The sequence below is a fragment of the Salmo salar genome, chromosome 19, assembly GCF_965601325.2.
Source record: "Salmo salar chromosome 19, fSalSal1, whole genome shotgun sequence".
Classification (NCBI taxonomy): domain Eukaryota; kingdom Metazoa; phylum Chordata; class Actinopteri; order Salmoniformes; family Salmonidae; genus Salmo; species Salmo salar.
In genome coordinates this window covers 61,813,301-61,834,749 of record NC_138309.1, presented here as the reverse complement: position 1 = coordinate 61,834,749, position 21,449 = coordinate 61,813,301, and the positions used below count along the sequence as shown (strand labels likewise).

At 40.3% G+C, this 21,449-nt stretch overlaps 1 protein-coding gene across 1 annotated transcript in view; it reads right to left on the bottom strand.

The window, feature by feature from the left end:
- ankfn1b (ankyrin repeat and fibronectin type III domain containing 1b) overlaps positions 1-21,449 on the bottom strand; it is a 299,590-nt gene that overhangs the window by 61,143 nt on the left and 216,998 nt on the right. The window contains exon 6 of the mRNA XM_014158873.3: positions 1,861-1,983. Within this exon, the coding sequence (XP_014014348.3) occupies positions 1,861-1,983 (123 nt within the window). The remainder of the gene's footprint in view (positions 1-1,860; positions 1,984-21,449) is intronic.

Sequence of the window (21,449 nt, the reverse complement as noted above, 5' to 3'; positions counted from 1 at the left end):
CGCACGAACAAAATGGAGGTATTTGGATATAACTATGGATTATTTGGAACCAAAACAACATTTGTTGTTGAAGTAGAAGTCCTGGGAGTGCATTCTGACGAAGAACAGCATAGGTAATCCAATTTTTCTAATAGTAATTCTGAGTTTAGGCTGCCCCGACGTTGGCGGGTCTGAATAGCTAGCCTTGATGGTCGAGCTATGTACTCAGAATATTGCAAAATGTGCTTTCGCCGAAAAGCTATTTTAAAATCGGACATAGCAATTGCATAAAGGAGTTCTGTATCTATAATTCTTAAAATAATTGTTATGTATTTTGTCAACGTTTATCGTGAGTAATTTAGTAAATTCACCGGAAGTTTTCGGTGGGTATGCTAGTTCTGAACATCACATGCTAATGTAAAAAGCAGTTTTTTGATATAAATATGAACTTGATTGAACAAAACATGCATGTATTGTATAACATAATGTCCTAGGAGTGTCATCTGATGAAGATCATCAAAGGTTAGTGCTGCATTTAGCTGTGGTTTTGGTTTTTGTGACATATATGCTTGCTTTGAAAATGGCTGTGTGATTATTTTTGGCAGGGTACTCTCCTGACATAATCTAATGTTTTGCTTTCGCTGTAAAGCCTTTTTGAAATCGGACAATGTGGTTAGATTAACGAGAGTCTTATCTTTAAAATGGTGTAAAATAGTTGGTTGTTTGAGAAAATTGAATTGTGGTATTTTAGTTGGTTTTGTATTTCGCGCCGTGCGATGCCATTGGCTGTTGGCTAGGGGTTCCGCTGGCGGAACGGGTTCCGCTAGAGGAATGTCTGTCCTCAACAGGTTTTAACATTCTGTCATAAAGAGCACATGTTCAACTTAATACATTTGTGGGATCCTCATGATGATGTGGCAAGTGACACTTTGCTTCTTGTAGTCAAATATCTTGAAAGCTTTACTGCTGACATGCAAAACATTTTGGGACTGTATCAACAGTGGACTAATTTAAAAAATACCGAAGACAGTTTTCCAGTGGAGTTTTCAGAGGAGTTTCCCTTTAAGTGCCAAATAAAGTACCAGGGTTGATTGTAACAGGGTTGAGGATTTAATCTTAAATCAGCCATAAATCCCCTTGTGACAGGGGGAATGAAAGCTTGTTGTGTGCAACAGGGAGGGGCAATTGAATGCAAACTTCACAAAAAAAATCAATTGATAAGACATTTCTAGCCTGTCTATCTATGGGTAACAGGGTTGACGTGTTATGCTCGACTGCTCAGTTTTCCACCACAAAACACCAGTAAATGTACAAAAAGAGTAGAATTAGCTCACCTGCCTTTACACTATGATTTGACGTGTAGATGCTCAATGTTAAAATTGTCCAAGAAGTCACAGAGGATGCACGTCAGATTTATTTAATTTTACATAGTCTATATTAAATGGCACTTTATTTAATATAACAGGCTTTTAAAACGCAATATTGGTGCACAAGTTCTATTTAAAATATCAAAGGGATGCAAAAGATACTCTTTTCGTGGAACGACCTTATTAAAGGTAATGGAGTCATGGAGGCAAGGCTTTAAAATGCAATATTTGTGCACAAATTCCACTTATCAAAGAGACGCAAAAGGTACTCTTTTTGCGGAACGACCCTACTGTATTAATGGTCATGGAGTCATGGAGGCAAGGACAAAGTGAAAATAAGTGTTCCAACACAAGCCATATTTGGTGTGCAGCAAGGTTAGGTCAGTTCCATTTAAATTAAGTCATATCAGGAAGTGAACTGAAATTCCAAATTGTTCTCAAAGAGATTGGTATACAGTAACAAATTATTACAACACAAGCCACGTTCGGTGTATAGTAATACCATGACCCTTACCAGTCCAGACTGAGAGAGCGCCTCCTGTAGGACGGAGGTCTATCCAGTGTAGTCTTCTCAGGTTTGGTCTGCCGCTCTTTTAGGGACAGCCGGTGAGTGAATTTTGATATGCTCGACTCTGGCCTGGATGTGGGAACACAAATACACACAGAGTCAGTATTTAGTCAAAAAAGTAATAAACAGATGAAGCATACATCTCTAATATTATAACTATTCCCTTGAAGGACTATCGCTTTCTGAGAAAGCAGTGATCACTCTCTGTTGGGAAAAAGAAAGTGAGGTCTTCATCTCTCTATATTAGGTTGGCAATGTCCCAGCTCCCCCTATCTGTCTAAATTAAAAACGGAACATTTTCATATTTCTTCTTATTCATCACAGGCTGATTTGATAAGATCCAGCTCTGGTAATATTGCTGTGGTAACAGTATGGGGACCAATCAGTGCTTTAAAAGCAATTTGGCATCAAAGAGTTGTACTCACAAGAGCCCCCTTTATACTTGGTTCTAACATTCTTCCTTTGTCATGATCTTGTCCACATTCTGATTGTGCCAACATTTCTTAGACAGGTGTAGACGACCAAAAGACGCAATGTGAACTGATTTTTATGAGATCTTTTAAGTGTAAACCAGCCAGATCGCTCAAGATTGATTTACAAATTGGACATCTGTCCATGTTTCGACCCCAAACTAGGGGTGGCAGGTAGCTTAGTGGTTAAAGCGTTGGACTAGTAACTCTTAGGTTGCAACGTTGAATCCCTGAGCTGACAAGGTAAAAATCTGTTGTTCTGCCCCTGAACAAGGCAGTTAATCCACTGTTCCTAGGCTGTCATTGAAAATAAGAATTTGTTGGTAACTGACTTGCCTAGTTAAATAAAGGTAAAATGTTGTGAAATGCCTTAAAAATTGGCCACTAGGGGCAACAGTAAGAACTGCCATCAAGTAGGCTGAGGTGGTGGATGGGCCCTAATCCCATGACTATTAAAAACAAGTGTCTACCACTGGGATTGAATGCACAGCCTTTGGATCCACCTAGCAAACCAAAATTGGTTCTGTGAAGCTTCCCAGAGCATTCGTAAGCTCGACGCAACTGTTTTCATAACACAAAAACTGTCCAGTCGTGGTGATAATTCTAGAATGTTTGTATAAAACATTCTCCTGATGTTGCAAGTCTGTTCCTAGAACACATTTAATCTGTTCTTTAAAGGTCCCCAGAATGTTTCATTAGGTTGTGGTAAGAGTCTGGTGAGAACAATGTGAGGACATCAAAAAAAGATACCGTATGTTCCTAAAACACAAAAACTGTCCAGTCGTGGTGATAATTCTAGAATGTTTGTATAAAACATTCTCCTGATGTTGCAAGTCTGTTCCTAGAACACATTTAATCTGTTCTTTAAAGGTCCCCAGAATGTTTCATTAGGTTGTGGTAAGAGTCTGGTGAGAACAATGTGAGGACATCAAAAAAAGATACCGTATGTTCCTAAAACACAAAAACTGTCCAGTCGTGGTGATAATTCTAGAATGTTTGTATAAAATGTTGGGGCCTCACAGGTACTATATTTAAACTAATATAAAGTAATATTCTGTTCATATATTTTCAATTCATTATTTCACACATTGTACCTGTGGGCTGCCCCTCATAAGAGGAAGAAGAAGAAAAAAGAAAGAAAACATTACAAAAGGTACATAACTACAGTATTGATCATTTTGATCATATTATAAAGTTGAAGTGATAATAAATTCAATATATATATATAGATATTTCGACCCCAACCTCGCATTCCATTCCCTCAACCTCACCCAGCAAACATGTCTCCATCCAACCCCCAATAGCCAGAAGGGGGAGCCATGGGAAGCATTGAACTACAGAAATTCAGCCGGGGCAACATATTCATTTTGACAATAGATATTCTGCCGGTTGAAGCTGCAATATGTAACTTTTTGGGCGACCCGACCAAATTCTCAGAGAAATGTTAGTTATAGATCTGTCATTCTCATTGAAAGCAAGTCTAAGAAGCAGTTGATAAGTTCTATGTACGCTATTTCTATTCTTCCCGTTCTTAAGTTTTCTTTGTGCGTTTTTTACTTTTGGTTTTGTACATCAGCTTTAAACAGTTGAAAATATAATGTTTTTGGTTATAGAAAATATATTTCACAGCGGTTTAGATGGTACAATGATTCTGTACACCCGTCAAACTCAACTCTGGACCTCGAAGCCAGGTCCACTGCATTTTTTTCATTGTTGATCTCTAATCAGGGACTGATTTAGACCTGGTGGGTACAATTAATTATCATGTAGAACAGGAAACCAGCAGGTTCCGGACCTCATAGGGTATTGTGCATATTGCACCTTTAAAGCAACTGGGATGTTATTCCATCTACTGAGGTCGAATTGAAATGATTTGAGCACTCTGCTAAAGCTTCTGGCAGAGATATGACCATTCTAGTCTATTCAAGGTTTTTCTGCATCGAGAGATAATACAACCCAATGAGCTGTTGTTTCGGATTAAGCATTTAAGATATGTAATAGTCGACGGGGGTTATACGAGCAGAAATGTTTTTTAACAAAGCCGCTTTGGTCCGTGTGGACCAATTTGGGTATGTCTCGAGACGGGATGACAACATTTTGGAAAACAGTTTAATACGCAATATCTGTGTTTGTCAATGATAGGGGGATATAGTGAGAAGACTGGGTGGCATCCTTACCTTTTGTGCTGTATTCACATCTCTCCCAAATGAAACTTTGTGAACAGCTGTGTTAATCATTTCGAGCAATAGTGGACCGAATTGATTCTACATTTTTCAAATAGACTTTAGGAGTGCCTTTATTCATGCTATCCAATGCCCTTTTAAGTTCATTGAGAGAGATTTGGGCACCCAGTGAGGTGGCTTCCTCTGTTCAGAGAAGATGAGATCTTAATTATTTTAGAAAGTACTTCTTAGTCTGGCTTGGTGTGGATTTACAATCAGATGTGTACAGTTCTTTATAGAAGTGGGAGTATATTTTATTGATTTCTTTGGGTTCGGATAATAATTCTCCCATTTCAGATTCAATAGTCGCTATATTGGCTAATTGATCATTACTGTGTAGCTTGTTGGCCAGTAAACGACTGGGAGGATTACCATGGAAGTAATGATTGAGTAACTCGATGGATGGCAAATTCTGATCTCTGTCTTATCAATAAACTAAGTTCTGTCTTGACTTCGGAAAGAGTAATTGGTGCCATTTTTTGTTACTTTTAGTTGACATGAGTAAGAGTTCCTACTCAGTAATGTTATCAGATGGTAGCCTAACGGTTAGAGCATTGCACCAGTGACCACACTGATCCTCAACGTGGGGAGCCCACAAAAGTGCATCCTCAGTCCCCTCCTGTACTCCCTGTATACACACAACTGCATGGCCTCGCACAGTCCCAACTCCATCATCAAGTTCGCTGACCACACGACAGTAGTAGGCCTGAGTACCAACAACAACGACATGGCCTGCAGAGAGGAGGTATGCACTCTGACGGCGTGGTGCCAGGTAAAACAACCTCTCCCTCAACGTCAGCAAAACAAAGGAGCTGATTGTGGGTTTCAGGAGGAACCAGGCAGGGCACGCCCCCATCCTCGTCAACGGGGCTGCCGTGGAGACGGTCAAAAACGTAAAGTTCCTCTGCAAACACGTCTCAGAGGAGCTTAAATGTTCCAACCACATGGACACTGTGGTGAAGAAGGTACGACAATGACAATTCAACCTCAGGAGACTGAAGAAAATTCGGCCTATCCCCGAGGGCCCTCACAGTGTTCTATAAGAGCACCATCTAAAACTGTCGAGCTGCATCACAGCCTGGTACGGCAACTCCACCACCACTGACCGCAAGGCTCTACAGAGGGTGGTATACTCAGCCAAACACACCATTGGGGGCACATTGCCTGCCCTCCAGGACACCTACAACACCAGGTGTCGCAGGAAGGCCAAGAAGATCATCAAGGAACTCAGCCACCCGAGCCACGGCCCGTTCTCCCTGCTTCCATCATTCAGACGCGGGCAGTATACAGTAGGAGCATCATTGCAAAAACTGTAAGACAAGCCAATAGCTTCTACCCCAACACCATCAGTTGCTGAATAGCCACCACTAGGCAGCTACAGTGGCTTCAGAAAGTATTCACACCCCTTTTTCCACATTTTGTTATGTTACAGCCTGATTTTAAAATGGATTAAATTGAGATGTCTTGTCACGGGCCTATACACAATATCCCATAATGTCAAAGTGGAATTATGTTTTTCGAAATGTTTACAAGTGAATAAAACATGAAAAGGTGAAATGTCTTCAGTCAATAAGTATTCAACCCCTTTGTTCGAGCAAGCCTAAATAAGTTCTGGAGTAAACATTTGCTTAACAAGTCACATAATAAGTTGCATGGACTCACTCTGTGTGCAGTAACAGTGTTTAACATGATTTTTGAATGACTACCTCATCTCTGTACCCCATACATACAATTATCTGTAAGGTTCCTCAGTAATTTACCCTGCCCCCACCCCCCCAATTTACATTGATCACTGTTACTGTTGTAAACATGTGTATTATTATTTCCCTCACTTCTCTTTTTGACCTGCACTGTTGGAGCTTAAGAATTTGAAGACTCTGCAATTACAGTGCATTTGGAAAATATTCAGACCCCTTCCCTTTTTACACATTTTGTTAAGTTACAGCTTTATTCTAAAACCAAGCCATGAGCTAGCAGCGGTTGAAGGAATTGTCCGTAGAGCTCCGAGACAGGATTGTGTCGAGAAACAGATCTGGGGAAGGGTACCAAAAAATGTCTGCAGCATTGAAGGTCCCCAAGAAGACAGTGGTCTCCATCATTCTTAAATGGAAGAAGTTTGGATGCCAAGAGTGTGCAAAGCTGTCATCAAGGCAAAGGGTGGCTACTTTTCTGGTTACTACATGATTCCATGTGTTATTTCATAGTTTTGATGTCTTCACTATTATTCTAGAATGTAGAAAATAGCAAAAATAAAGAAAAACCCTTGAATGAGTAGGTGTGTCTAAACTTTGGACTGGTAATGTATATATATATATATATATATATATATATATTTATTTTTTTATTTTTTTGCAGACACTTATCCAGAGCGACTTACAGGAGCAATTAGGTTTAAGTGCCTTGCTCAAGCACACAGATTTTTCAGCTAGCCGACTCGGGGATTCAAACCAGCGACCTTTTGCGGTTACTGGCCCAACACTCTTAACAACTAGGCTACCTGCCGATGGGGTTAGTACTGAACACTAACCCCATCGGCACGATCTCCCCACTCATTTCCCACTTCCATCCCATTCCCATTCACTATTTCCTGAACTCCATCCCAAACAACAAGCATATTTTCCAGTATGAATCATGTGAGAGGGTGTGGGAATATCGTCAGATGGCAGCCTAATTGATGGGAGATTAGGCCGGACAGGGGTTTACCCTGTGAACTCGGTGGCAGGTAACCTAGTAGTTAGAGCATTGGGCCAGGAACCGAAAGGTTGCAAGTTGAATCCCAGAGTTGACAAGGCAGACAGAGGGTGTCTCAGGGAGAGTTGGGAAACGCAAAAAACACATTTCCAATTCACTCATGCGTATTAATACACACATGTACATGTGTGAAAGAGCACCCACCAAATTATTATTATTATTACACTGCTAAATTAGACTAGTGCCACTGCTTGTGCCCGCCAAGTACCAAGTACTATGGGGGACTCCAAAACATAATTTACATGCTCCATATTCATAAAACAAATGGTACTTTAATAATAATTGTAGCCACTCAATAAACTATCAATATAAAGGCCAACATTGACCCGTTGAAGAGATGTCTACAGGGTCGTGTAATGAGAGGGAAAAGGCCAACTTTTTTTGTCATCAATAAATAATGACTGCCAATGATCTGGTTAGAGGTAATAGGACGGCCAATGATCTGGTTAGAGGTAATAGGACGGCCAATGATCTGGTTAGAGGTAATAGGACGGCCAATGATCTGGTTAGAGGTAATTGGACGGCCAATGATCTGGTTAGTGGTAATAGGACGGCCACCCTTTGCTTTTGATTGTTTGTCAGCACAGTGGTTGTCCTTTAGGAAACTCCTGCTGTAGGGAGTTGAGAATAAGTGTGTGTTTTTGTGTGTGCCTGCATGTGGTGGTGGTAGGGTTATCAACAGAGGGCCACGTTGCCAGAGGGGACTATCTAGTTCCTGCAGTCCCTCCTCCCGCCACCATGCAAACTTTACTTTCTACCCCTCCTACAGCTGTTCCTCATGACATCACCCAGAACGTGGGGACCCTGTGATGATGTCATCCCCTTGGAGTGACCTTCGAACCCAGCCTTACTCTGTGTGTGTGTGTGTGTGTGTGTGTGTGTGTGTGTGTGTGTGTGTGTGTGGTGTGTGTGTGTGTGTGTGTGTGTGTGTGTGTGTGTGTGTGTGTGTGTGTGTGTGTGTGAGAGTTTGCAGAGGGATGACCTAGATTTCATCTACCTCTTCTCCACTTAATCAAACTGACGTTGGGAATTTGTCCCTGTGATGTTATTGGTTCTGTACTGTATGCACCCTGACACAAACTAAGGCTCATTGGTTTGTTTTCCCCTGTACCAGGGCTTCCAGGACAGTCCCTTGAGTGCCTACATTTTGTCGATAACAACCAGATATGGCAGAAGAGAATATATCAGTATGTCTTACACACACATTCACAAAGAACACACACACACACACACACACACACACACACACACACACACACACACACACACACACACACACACACACACACACACACACACACACACACACACACACACACACACACACACACACACACACACACACACACACACAGGCTCTTTTCTCTCCCGTAGTACAAGAGTGCCTTTGTTGAGATAGACTCAATGGCTTGTGTAGTGATACGGACAAACCGTTCACCTCTCTCTCACAAACTTAATTTGTTTCAGTCAAACACACCGACATCGTTGTCATAGAGCACACTCCCAGTTGCTGCGAAAAAACAAATGTCACTTTCCCTCTCTGTTCTTCTGTTACCATGGCAGCAATAAAGTGTTCTGATTCTTCCGAAGCGTCCGTGTTCACGACTGTAGGCGCTCTGCTAAAGCACTGATTGTTCAGCTCTTCTATACTCCTTTCACAAAGCCTATCATTATCAGTGCAGTTTCACTTCGCTTAGAGCTGTAGGTAAGAGCCTGTTACTGGAGACCGATTGTAATTGGATAGTCAGGGTTTAAGCAACTAGCTTCCATTCAAAACTAAACGTTGAATTAATAGAGTTCCCACTGGGCAAAAACTGGATGAATAAACGTTGTTTCCACATCATTTTTCAATGTATTGTGACGTAGAATCTATGTGGAAAATGCATTGGATTTGTAAAAAGGCATAAAAAAGAAAAAATACAAAACGATTGCTTGAGGGTCAAATTACAACCACAGAATTATGTCATCATGGTAACCAATTTTCAACATAGACACACCTTATATAAAATAGGTTGAATTTGTACCTTTGAAAAAACGTCAGATCTTCAACGTTATATCCACCATCAAACAGCACCTCATAGAGAGCTGATCAATCTACAGCTATCCATTTGGTCTCCCATCCAGAGTTATCACTAACTACTACCAACGTACTATTGTGAGAATGATTATTGAGTGATCTATTAATAACTAAATAGATTCACTGTTGCTATCGAAGTCATTCCAAAGGGTAGGTATTAACAGAGCAAATAAAATGTAAACATTCTATGAGTCATATATCATCGATTATACTGTTTAGGCCTATATAGCATTTGCGAAGTCATCAACAGCTATTGTTTCAATTCAAATCAGGGTTCAACTAAAAACAGACCATACAAATAGGCCTAGGGTTTCAAGCTTAGGTTGATGACAAATTTAATCTTCAAGTTAATAATGTAAACTCAGCAAAAAAAAGAAACGTCCCTTTTTCAGGACCGTCTTTCAAAGACAATTCGTAAAAATCCAAATAACTTCACAGATCTTCATTGTAAAGGGTTTAAACCCTGTTTCCCATGCTTGTTCAATGAACCATAAACAATTAATGAACATGCACCTGTGGAACGGTCGTTAAGACACTAACAGCAGACGGTAGGCAATTAAGGTTTCAGTTATGAAAACTTAGGACACTAAAGAGGTTTTTCTACTGACTCTGAAAAGCACCAAAAGAAAGATGCCCAGGGTCCCTGCTCATCTGCGTGAACGTGCCTTAGGCATTTTGCAAGGAGGCATGAGGACTGCAGATGTGGCCAGGGCAATAAATTGCAATGTCCGTACTGTGAGACGCCTAAGACAGCACTACAGGGAGACAGGACGGACAGCTGATCGTCCTCACAGTGACAGACCACGTGTAACAACACCTGCACAGGATCGGTACATCCGAACATCACACCTGTGGGACAAGTACAGGATGGCAACAACTACCCGAGTAACACCAGGAATGCACAATCCCTCCATCAGTGCTCAGACTGTCCGCAATAGGCTGAGAGAGGCTGGACTGAGGGCTTGTAGGCCTGTTGTAAGGCAGATCCTCACCAGACATCACAGGCAACAACGTCACCTATGGGCACAAACCCACCGTCGCTGGACCAGAGAGGACTGGCAAAAGTGCTCTTCACTGACGAGTCACGGTTTTGTCTCACCAGGGGTGATGGTCGGATTCGCGTTCATCGTCGAAGGAATGAGCGTTACACCGATGCCTGTACTCTGGAGCGGGATCAATTTGGAGGTGGAGGGTCCGTCATGGTCTGGGGCGGTGTGTCATCGGACTGAGCTTGTTGTCGTTACAGGCAATCTCAAAGCTGTGCGTTAAAAGGAAGACATCCTCCTCCCTCATGTGGGACCCTTCCTGCAGGCTCATCCTGACATGACCCTCCAGCATGACAATGCCACCAGCCATACAGCTTGTTCTGTGCGTGATTTCCTGCAAGACAGGAATGTCAATATTCTGCCATGGCCAGTGAAGAGCCCGGATCTCAATCCCATTGAGCACGTCTGTGACCTGTTGAATCGGAGGGTGAGGGCTTGGGCCATTCCCCCCAGAAATGTCTGGGAACTTGCAGGTGCCTTGGTGGAAGAGTGGGGTAACATCTCACAGCAAGAACTGGCAAATCTGGTGCAGTCCATGAGGAGGAGATGCACTGCAGTACTTAATGCAGCTGGTGGCCACACCAGATACTGACTGTTCCTTTGATTTTGACCCCCCCCCTTTGTTCAGGGACACATTACTCCATTTCTGTTGGTCACATGTCTGTGGAACTTGTTCAGTTTATGTATCAGTTGTTGACTCTTGTTATATTCATACAAATATTTACACATGTTAAGTTTGCTGAAAATAAACACAGTTGACAGGGAAAGGACATTTCTTTTTTTGCTGAGTTTATATGTTCGATTCACGTCTCCGTTTCATCCAAAAATCTAAGTTAAGGAATAGGACTAAATCAAATCAAACTTTATTTAAAATGCATTTAAAGTTTGATTTGATTTAGTCCCATTCTTTAACTTTGATTTTTGGTTGAGATGGAGACATGAAACCAACATTTCAATTGTTAATTTGTAGACAAACTGGAAGTAAAGTCAGACTAAGCCAATGGCACAAAATATACATCTCCTCCAAATGTTGATATTGTAATGGTTGTTGTCGGGAATGGAGGACCAAAACGAGGCAGGAATGTGGATGCTCATCTTATCATTCATTTTAAATGAAGAGAACACCAAAAACAACAAAACAAAGAACGCACGAACAACAAAACAGTCTTGTAAGGCTCACACAGGCAAAACAAGAAACAATCTCCCACAAACACTAAACCAAACAATTACCCATATATAGGACTCTCAGAGGCAACGAGAAAGCACCTGCCTCCAATTGAGAGTCCAACCCCCCATTTACCTACACATAGAAATATACCAACCCAGAAAGAACATAGAAGTACAATACATAGAACATAAACCAAAACCCGGAAATAATAAATCAAACGCCCTACTAAATAAACCACCACCCCGAACCACATAAAACAAATACCCTCTGCCACGTCCTGACCAAACTACAATAACAAATAACCCTTATACTGGTCAGGACGTGACAGATATTTGGTTGCGTTGACAACCAAACACAATTCAATACCACTTTTGCAGTAAATAGCCTATTCACTTGTCGACAAGATAACAAATTATATACTGGATTCACATCTCCAACTAAACCAAAAATGAAAGTTATAGAATAGGATTAAGCGAGTAGCTCAGATAAAACTATCCAAGTATTAGATACATCTCCTTTAAAATGTTGATATTTGGTTGCTTTGTCAACCTAACCTTTGTCAACAGACAGGAGCACACTCCAACACTCAGACATAATTTACAAACACAGTATTTGTGTTTCATGAGTCTGACAGATCAGAGGCAGTAGGGATGACAAAGTGTTATATTGATAGGTGCCCTAATTCTGTCCTGGTTGAGCATTCTAAATGTAATGAGTACTTTTCAGTGTCAGGTAAAATGTATGGAGTAAAACTAACATTATTTTCTTTAGGAATGTAGTGGAGTAAAATTAAAAGTTGTCAAAAATATAAATACTAAAGTACAGTTACCCCAAAAAACTACTTAAGTAGTACTTTAAAGTATTTTTACTTAAGTACTTCACACCACTGCATAAAACCATCTAAAAGTATAACCAAACTTTTGAGTGGGTGAATAAAGATTGAAATATCATTGATCAACGTCTCAACCACAAATGACCCACGTTGAAATGACGTGCTGTGCCCAGTGGGTTGCTAGTGTTTCTGTTTAGCTTGGTAGTAGCGGTGTGAAGGTCACACAGCACCAGTTGAACACCAGCATTATTCCTCAATGTACTAGAAATACATGGGTATGGTGTGTTGTCATCGGGAACGTGCACAGACCTTTCAGGGGGCAGGTGCTCAAAATGAAAACACTTTTTGGACTTTCATAATTAATATCTCAAAATTCCTAACATACCAAATGCCTCTGTAGCATAGGCCTGTTGATTTCTACAACGACACACTCACTCATCCTCACAAATGAGCAAGCTAGTCACAGCGCCTCCTAAAGACAGGATTTGACATCGGGAAAAGATGGTGGGCTATCAGCTTATCACTGATGTTGATGATTAATGTAAATCTGCTAGTTCGCTAGCCTGGTTTATCTTCAATGCTCGTATCAAATAATGACTTCATAATATAATATTTATAATCTTCGTACTCATAATATATGGCTGGCTGACTAGAGGCTTGTGTGGATACAGGTACAGTATGTTATCGTAATGTACTGTTAAATCAACGTTTCTTTGGAATTTACGGTAACATACTGCACTTTTTTTACAGTAACTTTCAGGTAACTGGCTGCCAGTAAGTTACCGTAAAAAAAGGACTTAAAAAAATAATAATTTACAGTGTGGAGTGTAGAATACCTGTGTTGTTACTGCCCTGACACACATGTGCAACCCGACTGAAGAAGGGATTGAGTTGGGTCGGAAGAGTCGTTGACGCAGTCTTTCTGCCTCTCTCTGTTGAGTGTATCAGCCAACCAGACTGTATATTGATAATGATGTAGGCTAAATCAAGTGTTATCAAGTATGAATCAAATGTTATGTTGCTGTGGCAGTACTGTTGATATTTAAACTAGGTAGCTAGCTACACACACTTGACCGGTGACCTCATCTCTCAAGCAATGGATGTTTGGATACCGGGCATGTGCAATCTCTACAAGGCAGACTGGGAAACAGGCATATCTCATTTACATAAGTATTCACACCTCTGAGTCAATGCATGTAAGAATCACCATTGGCAGTGATTTTTATTCTGTACAGGCTTCCTTCTTTTCACTCTGTCAATTAGGTTAGTATTTTGGAGTAACTACAATGTTGTTGATACATCCTCAGTTTTCTCCTGTCACACTCATTAAACTCTGTAACTGTTTCAGATGGTTGTTGATCATTGCTTGATGGCCATTTTCAAGTCTTGCCATAGATTTCCAAGCCAATTTAAGTCAAAACTGTAACTAGGCCACTCAGGAACATTCAATGTAGTCTTGGTAAGCATCTCGAGTGTATATTTGGCCTCACCCTCCCCTCCTGGAGGACCTGAGCCCTAGGATCATGCCTCGGGACTACTTGACCTGATGACTCCTGGCTGTCCCAGTCCACCTGGTCGTGCTGCTGCTCCAGTTTCAACTATTCTGCATGCGGCTAAGGAACCCTGACCTAAGGAACCCTGACCAGACATGCTACCTTGTCACAGAACTTGCTGTTTTCAACTCTGAATGTTCGGCTATGAAAAGCCAACTGACATTTACTCCTAAGGTACTGACCTATTGCACCCTCTGCAACCACTGCTTATTATTTGACCCTGCTGGTCATCTATGAACGTTTGAACATCTTGAAGAACAATTTGGCCTTAAATGGCCATGTACTCTTATAATCTCCACCCGGCACAGCCAAAAGAGGACTGGCCACCCCTCAGAGCCTGGTTCCTCTCTAGGTTTTTTCCGAGGTTCCTGTCTTTCTAGCGAGTTTTTCCTAGCCACCTTGCTTCTACATCTGCATTGCTTGCTGTTTGGGGTTTTAGGCTGGGTTTCCGTATAGCACTTTGTGACATCTGCTGATATAAAAAGGGCTTTATAAATACATTTGATTGATATACAGTTGAAGTCGGAAGTTTACATACACCTTAGCCAAATACATTTAAACTCAGTTTTTCACAATTCCTGACATTTAATCCTAGTCAAAATGCTCTGTCTTAGGTCAGTTAGGATCACCAATTTATTTTAAGAATGTGAAATGTCAGAAAAATAGTAGAGAGAATTATTTATTTCAGCTTTAATTTCTTTCATCACATTCCCAGTGGGTCAGAAGTTTACATACACTCAATTAGTATTTGGTAGCATTGCCTTTAAATTGTTTATCTTGGGGCAAACATTTCGGGTAGCCTTCCACAAGCTTCCCACAATAAGTTAAACAATTGACAGTTGAATTTTGGCCCATTCTTCCTGACAGAGCTGGTGTAACTGAGTCAGCTTTGTAGGCCTCCTTGTTCGCACACGCTTTTTCAGTTCTGCCCACAAATTTTCTATGGGATTGAGGTCAGGCCTTTGTGATGGTCACTCCAATACCTTGACTTTGTTGTCCTTAAGCCATTTTGCGACAACTTTGGAAGTATGCTTGGGGTCATTGTCCATTTGGAAGACCCATTTGCGACCAAGCTTTAACTTCCTGAATGATGTCTTGAGATGTTGCTTCAATATATCCACATCATTTTTCTACCTCATGATGCCATCTATTTTGTGAAGTGCACCAGTCCCTCCTGCAGCAAAGCACCCCCACAACATGATGCTGCCACCCCCGTGCCTCACGGGTGGGATGGTGTTATTCGGCTTACAAGCCTCCCACGTTTTCCTCCAAACACAAAGATGGTCATTATGGCCAAACAGTTCTATTTTTGTTTCATCAGACCAGAGGGCATTTCTCCAAAAAGTACAATCTTTGTCCCCATATGCAGTTGCAAACCGTAGTCTGGCATTTAATGGCGGTTTTGAAGCAGTGGCTTCTTCCTTACTGAGCGGCCTTTCAGGTTATGTCGATATAGGACTTGTTTTACTGTGGATATAGATACTTTTGTACCTGTTTCCTCCAGCAAATCACAAGGTCCTTTGCTGTTGTTCTGGGATTGATTTGCACTTTTCGCACCAAAGTACGTTAATCTCTAGGCTACAGAACGCGTCTCCTTCCTGAGCGGTATGATGGCTGCGTGGTCCCATGGTGTTTATACTTGCATACTATTGTTTGAACAGATGAATGTGGTAGCTTCAGGCATTTGGAAATTGCTCCCAAGGATGAACCAGACTTGTGGAGGTCTACAATTATTTTTCTGAGGTCTTGGCTGATTTGTTTTGATTTTCCCATGATGTCAAGCAAAGAGGCACTGAGTTTGAAGGTAGGCCTTGAAATACATCCACAGGTACACCTCCAATTGACTCAAATGATGTCAATTAGCCTATCAGAAGCTTCTAAAGCCATGACATCATTTTCTGGAATTTTCCAAGGTGTTTAAAGGCACAGACAAGTTAGTGTATGTAAACTTCTGGACCCACTGGAATTGTGATACAGTGAATTATAAGTGAAATAATCTGTCTGTAAACAATTGTTGGAAAAATGACTTGTGTCATGCACAAAGTAGATGCCCTAACCGACTTACCAAAACTATAGTTTGTTAACAAGACATTTGTGGAGTGGTTGAAAAACTAGTTTTAATGACTCCAACCTAAGTGTATGTTAACTTACGACTTCAAATGTATATGTGTGTACGAGCTGTGTGCAAGTAGTTTAAACAGACAGCTCTGTGCATTCAGCTTGTCAACACGTCTTACAAAATTAGTAGTGATAAAGTCAATCTCTCCTCCACTTTGAGCCATGAGAGATTGACATCCATATTACTAACACTAGCTGTAACGTCGGTCGTCAGGAATGGACCAAGGCGCAGCGGGTTGAGTGCTCATAATTAACTTTAATGAAAGCACTACTACAAACAAAACAAAACGATGGACGACGAAGACAGACTTGAAGGCACAAGACAGAAATTCAAGTGACAACCTCCCACAAATTACAAACACACCCTAATATATAGGACTCTCAATCAAAGGCAACTAGACAACACCTGCCTTCAATTGAGAGTCCACACCCCAATTAACTAAACATAGGAACATACTAACTAGAAAGAACATAGACTAACAGAGCAGTGACCAAAAACCCCGGAATACATAAATCAACTACCCTCTACATAATACACACACCCCAAACCACATAAACCAAATACCCTCTGCCACGTCCTGACCAGCCTACACTAACAAAATAACCCTCATACTGGTCAGAACGTGACACTAGCTCTCCGTGTACATTTACGGGCAGGCCGAGCTGCCCTGTTCTGAGCCAACTGTCATTTTCCTTTGTGTAGTCTAGTGACTAAAAAATAATAATTTAATCCATTATAAATTCAGGCTGTAACAAAATGTGTAAAAATGCAAAGGGTGTGAATACTATCTGAAGGCGCTGTATTATTGCTTAAGAAGCTGTTGCTTTGTTTTATCTCAATCTCAGCCAACTGAGCTTTGACACAACGCGCGCACACACACACACACACACATACATACTTATTATTGTTATCATGATGGCAATCCCCTCTCTTGTTCGATCCAGCAATATACCCTAAAGTGTTTCATTAGCCAAACAAAAAGGCTTTCAATGCTCCAATCATAAAGATCAGGGCCAAGCTATGAACATATCTAATTAAACCTTCCTCAAAGAAAGGCTTTTTTTCCATGGATACATCCCAAATGGCACTCTATTCCCTATGTGGTGCACTACTTTTGACCAGGGCCCATATGGCTCTGGTCAAAAGAAGTGCACTAAGTAGGGAATATGGTGCCATTTGGGAAGCACACATCTCTAACTGCTTCCAAACCGACGTCTGGAATCTCTAGATGTACATTGGTTTCTTAACATGGCAGACGATGCCTCTTTTATTTCACTTCGACGCAGCCTAGAATAGGCCAATAAAATATATTGATATTTTCGAGATAACAAGCAGTAGAATATTTCTCCAATAATTCAATAATTGAATGACTGAGCCCTGGCGTGGAAAGTGTGTATTGGAGTGTCATTGGAGTGACGTGTGTCATCAGTAGGGGGGTAAGTTGTTACAGCTTAAGGCACATAGACTGTATTAGGCGACCGTGATGTCCATTATGTCTACATGACACCTTACAGTACATGGATATGAAAAAAAATATACATTTTTTTTTAAATCAATTAGTATTTCAATGATATATTTCAAGGCCAATTTTTTGTTGTTGTAGTGGGGACAGTAACATTAGAACTTTCTAAAAAGTATACTTTAAGGAAAATGCATTTATATATTTAAAAACTGTAAATGTTTATCTTTAGCTCACATAATGTAATTTAAAAGTATGCTTTAAAGCTGCAATCAATAACTTTTTTGGTGACTTGACCAAATTCACATAGAATAGTGAGTTATAGATCTGTCATTCTCATTGAAAGCAAGTATAGTTTAGTTTATTTGCACAAATAGAAAGACAGTTTGTAACAGTAAAAAACAACAACAACAGTATGTGCAGGAGGAAAAAAAGCCCAAAAGGGCTTGTCGAGTAATCCCCCCCTAATGGTCATAAATCCCACAGATTCAGCAGTGTGGACAAACAAATGATAAAATAAAAACTAGACGCAAAAGAGATAAAGGAATTGAAAATCGAAACAGAAAGTCAAGCTACTGGGGGGTGTAGAACTGTGATGGACAGTAGGTGCCTTTCTTTTTTAACAACGACAGGGATCGCTTGGCAAAGTCAGGAGGGAATGAGTTCCAGATCATAGGGCCTCTGTAGGTAAGTCGGAATTGAGAATTGGTTGTTCTTGAATATGGGTGACGTAGCTGTTGTCTGTTTCTTGCTGAGTAGTTATGGAATTCATATGTGGCTGTAAAAAATGTTTGAAGAAAGAGTGTAATAAGTGGTTTAAAGTGACGTAAACAAATTGAGCAACTTGAAAATAATTAATTTGATAAATATTTAGGAGTCCAATTTATTTTTTAAAGTGGCGCTGAATGGTTTCTAAAACCGGCAGATGATATTATTCTTACAAAGCGTTTCTGCAGGTTAGTAGCAGTTTGGTATGGTGTGTGCTGGCCCATATCATGTTACAGGAAGTGATGAATGGGAAGATCATTGCGTAATAGAGACTGAGAACAGTGCTTCTGTTTAGGAGATATCTAATAGGTTATTGTCTTTATGTGTGCTTTCCATAACAACTCACCATCAATCAGAACAACAAGAAAGCGGGTTGTACAGGCATGATCAACAGGAATATCATCAATATGGACCCCTATATAATCTGCATTGTATTTTGCTTTCTTTGGACCAAATAATAAACACAATTTTTTTTAGATTCATTGATAGTGCCCCATAGTGCTCACATTTTGTTCTTACGCTTTGAGAGTTCACCGTCCTACTATACTTTTTGGGTTGTTATTAATAATTTGTTTCTAATTGTTTTGAATCTTATATAGTTGTATGGAATAGGGTTTGAAATATAAACTTTTTGAAGAATTTGTTCTTAAAAGAAAGGGATTTAATAATACCACTGGCCAGCCAGGTTTTTTTTTTACATTTTAGGCTGTACTTAATCATCTTTCTTATTTTCAGGGAAAGCAAGATATTAAGATCTGGATGTTTAATTGAAAAACTGTTTGCTGAGGATCATCAGCCTCGAAGTCTCATTCCAAGAAACTTTCTGTATCAGATTCTTAAAATGATTGATTGATGCCATCAACCTGCCTCCTTACTGACGTCAATGACATTAGGGATATGGGAAGATTATCAGAAATATCCATGCAAAGGATAGCAGAAAATAATTCCTTATAAAATATGTTATCAATCAAGGTTGCTGAGTTTTTTGTTTTGGTTTGACAATCGCAGGATAAAAACAATGTGAATACATGGTATTCAAAAATACTTTAGTAAGATCATGATTGACAGAGTTTATGATTGTAATATTGAATTCTCCCATTAAATAATAGTTATTTCCCTCCCTGGTTACTATAGCAAGTGCGTCGGCCAAGCGGAGGTTGAATTTTATTATATTATCACTGGTTTCCACAAACACAGTTTCTCCAGACAGGAAAAAAATATCTTCAATATCATTTATTTGCGAGAATCCTATGTTCTCATTAATGAACAAAGAGACTCTCCACCGGTTCGGCCTTCTCTATACCTGTAGACATGATTATAGTTATCAATATGGTAAACCTCTACATTATCTTTATGCAACCATGTCTCTGTAACTCCAAGAATAGAAAAACTGCAATTAATGGTAGATAATCCACAGATAAGGTGATCAACGTTTTTAGGCAAACTACAAGCATTTATATGCAAAAGAGATAAAGCATTGTGTCCAAATGTACTTTTCTGGTTGATGTCCGAAATGAAATCTTTCTCAAGAATACACTTATAGTTTGACAAAAGATGTTGCTTTATTCCCGGGAAAGCAATTTTTGTCAGTATCACATCCAGATAGAAAAGCATTACTATGGTACTAATTCTCTCTTATCATATCAATCTCACATTGGTCAATGGAATGTGTAGCATTAGGTATTATATTCCACCTAGATGTTTCAGACAGTGCTATACCAAGCTCTTCGTCACTGAGATGATTAAATGGACAATGGTTCAATACACCTAGATTGTGTAAACAATCATATCATTATTGGGAAGAAATTGGCAGCAATTTGTCAGACATGATAAAGAGCTAATGCTGTAGATATCAGTCACGATGAAACGAAGTGACTGACACAATCACTGAGAATGACATGGAACATCAGCATTCAGAGCCATGCTTTTATGATCACTGTAGCGACGGACTCATGATCTCTCTGTGATTTCTCATCCTCTCTGGGCCTGACTACAAGGTGATCATAGCTGATGACAGCATATTCGCCCAGGGCACTGGCCTCCCTCATAACTTCTTACGCAGTCTGTCGGAGAAGTCCTCATTTTATGTATACAGATGTGTTCTTCAGGAATGTTCTGGCCTTGGAGAGGATTAGGTGCTTGTCCTCGAACCTCAGCAGTTTGACCACCACCGGCTGTGGTCTTTCAGCATCCTTTCTGAATTTTCCATTCTTTTGTGCACGTTCGATTTCAATCGTTTTTTTGGAGTCCAGCTTCAGATTGTTTGTCAACAACTTGCATACTTTGCGCTCGGTGTCAGCATGCGTTTCAGTCCCACGATCAGACGTGATTCCCTCAATGACAATGTTGCTGCGCCTGCTTTGATTCTCCGTGGAATCCAGTTTCTCAAGGCAATCAAACATTTCGGGGACCACCTTGGATGTCGAGGCAAGACTGTGAACTTGAGTTTCAATGTCATTGATCTTTTGTCCCGTTAATTTTAAATCTCATCAATGTCTTTTTGGGAGTATTGCAAACTGGTCTTTAGGTCTTGTACTTCCCTGACTAGCGTATCAATCCGGTTGTTTGCAGAATCTAAAACAATCTGTATAAAAGATCGGAAGTTGGCCTCCTGTCTGTTTAGCATTTCGTCATAGAAAGTCCTTTGTTGGGCAACATTTTCATACATTTTCAGCAGAAACACAGTCCTCCTCAGATTTTTTTGTCCTCCTCAGATTTTTACGAGTGTTGGGCGGTGGCATATTGACGTTAGGAATGGAATGCAAACTCCCTTAACTATCACACATACAGTAAACCAGGATTTGTCAATGAAGATCTGATGTAGTGTGGTAATCCTTGTTGTGGAAATCCTTAGAGTTATCACTTACAATCAAACAAATCTCATTTGTATTTACAGTAAGTGCTCTGTTCTGCTTGTTGCCGCGAGGTGCTAAGAAGCGGTAGATCTGTTCTATGTGCACTATTTCTATGCTTCCCGCTCTTTTACTTTCGGTTTTGTACACCAGCTTCAGACAGCTGAAAATGACATGTTTTTTGGTTATTGAGAATATATTTCACAGCGGTTTAGATG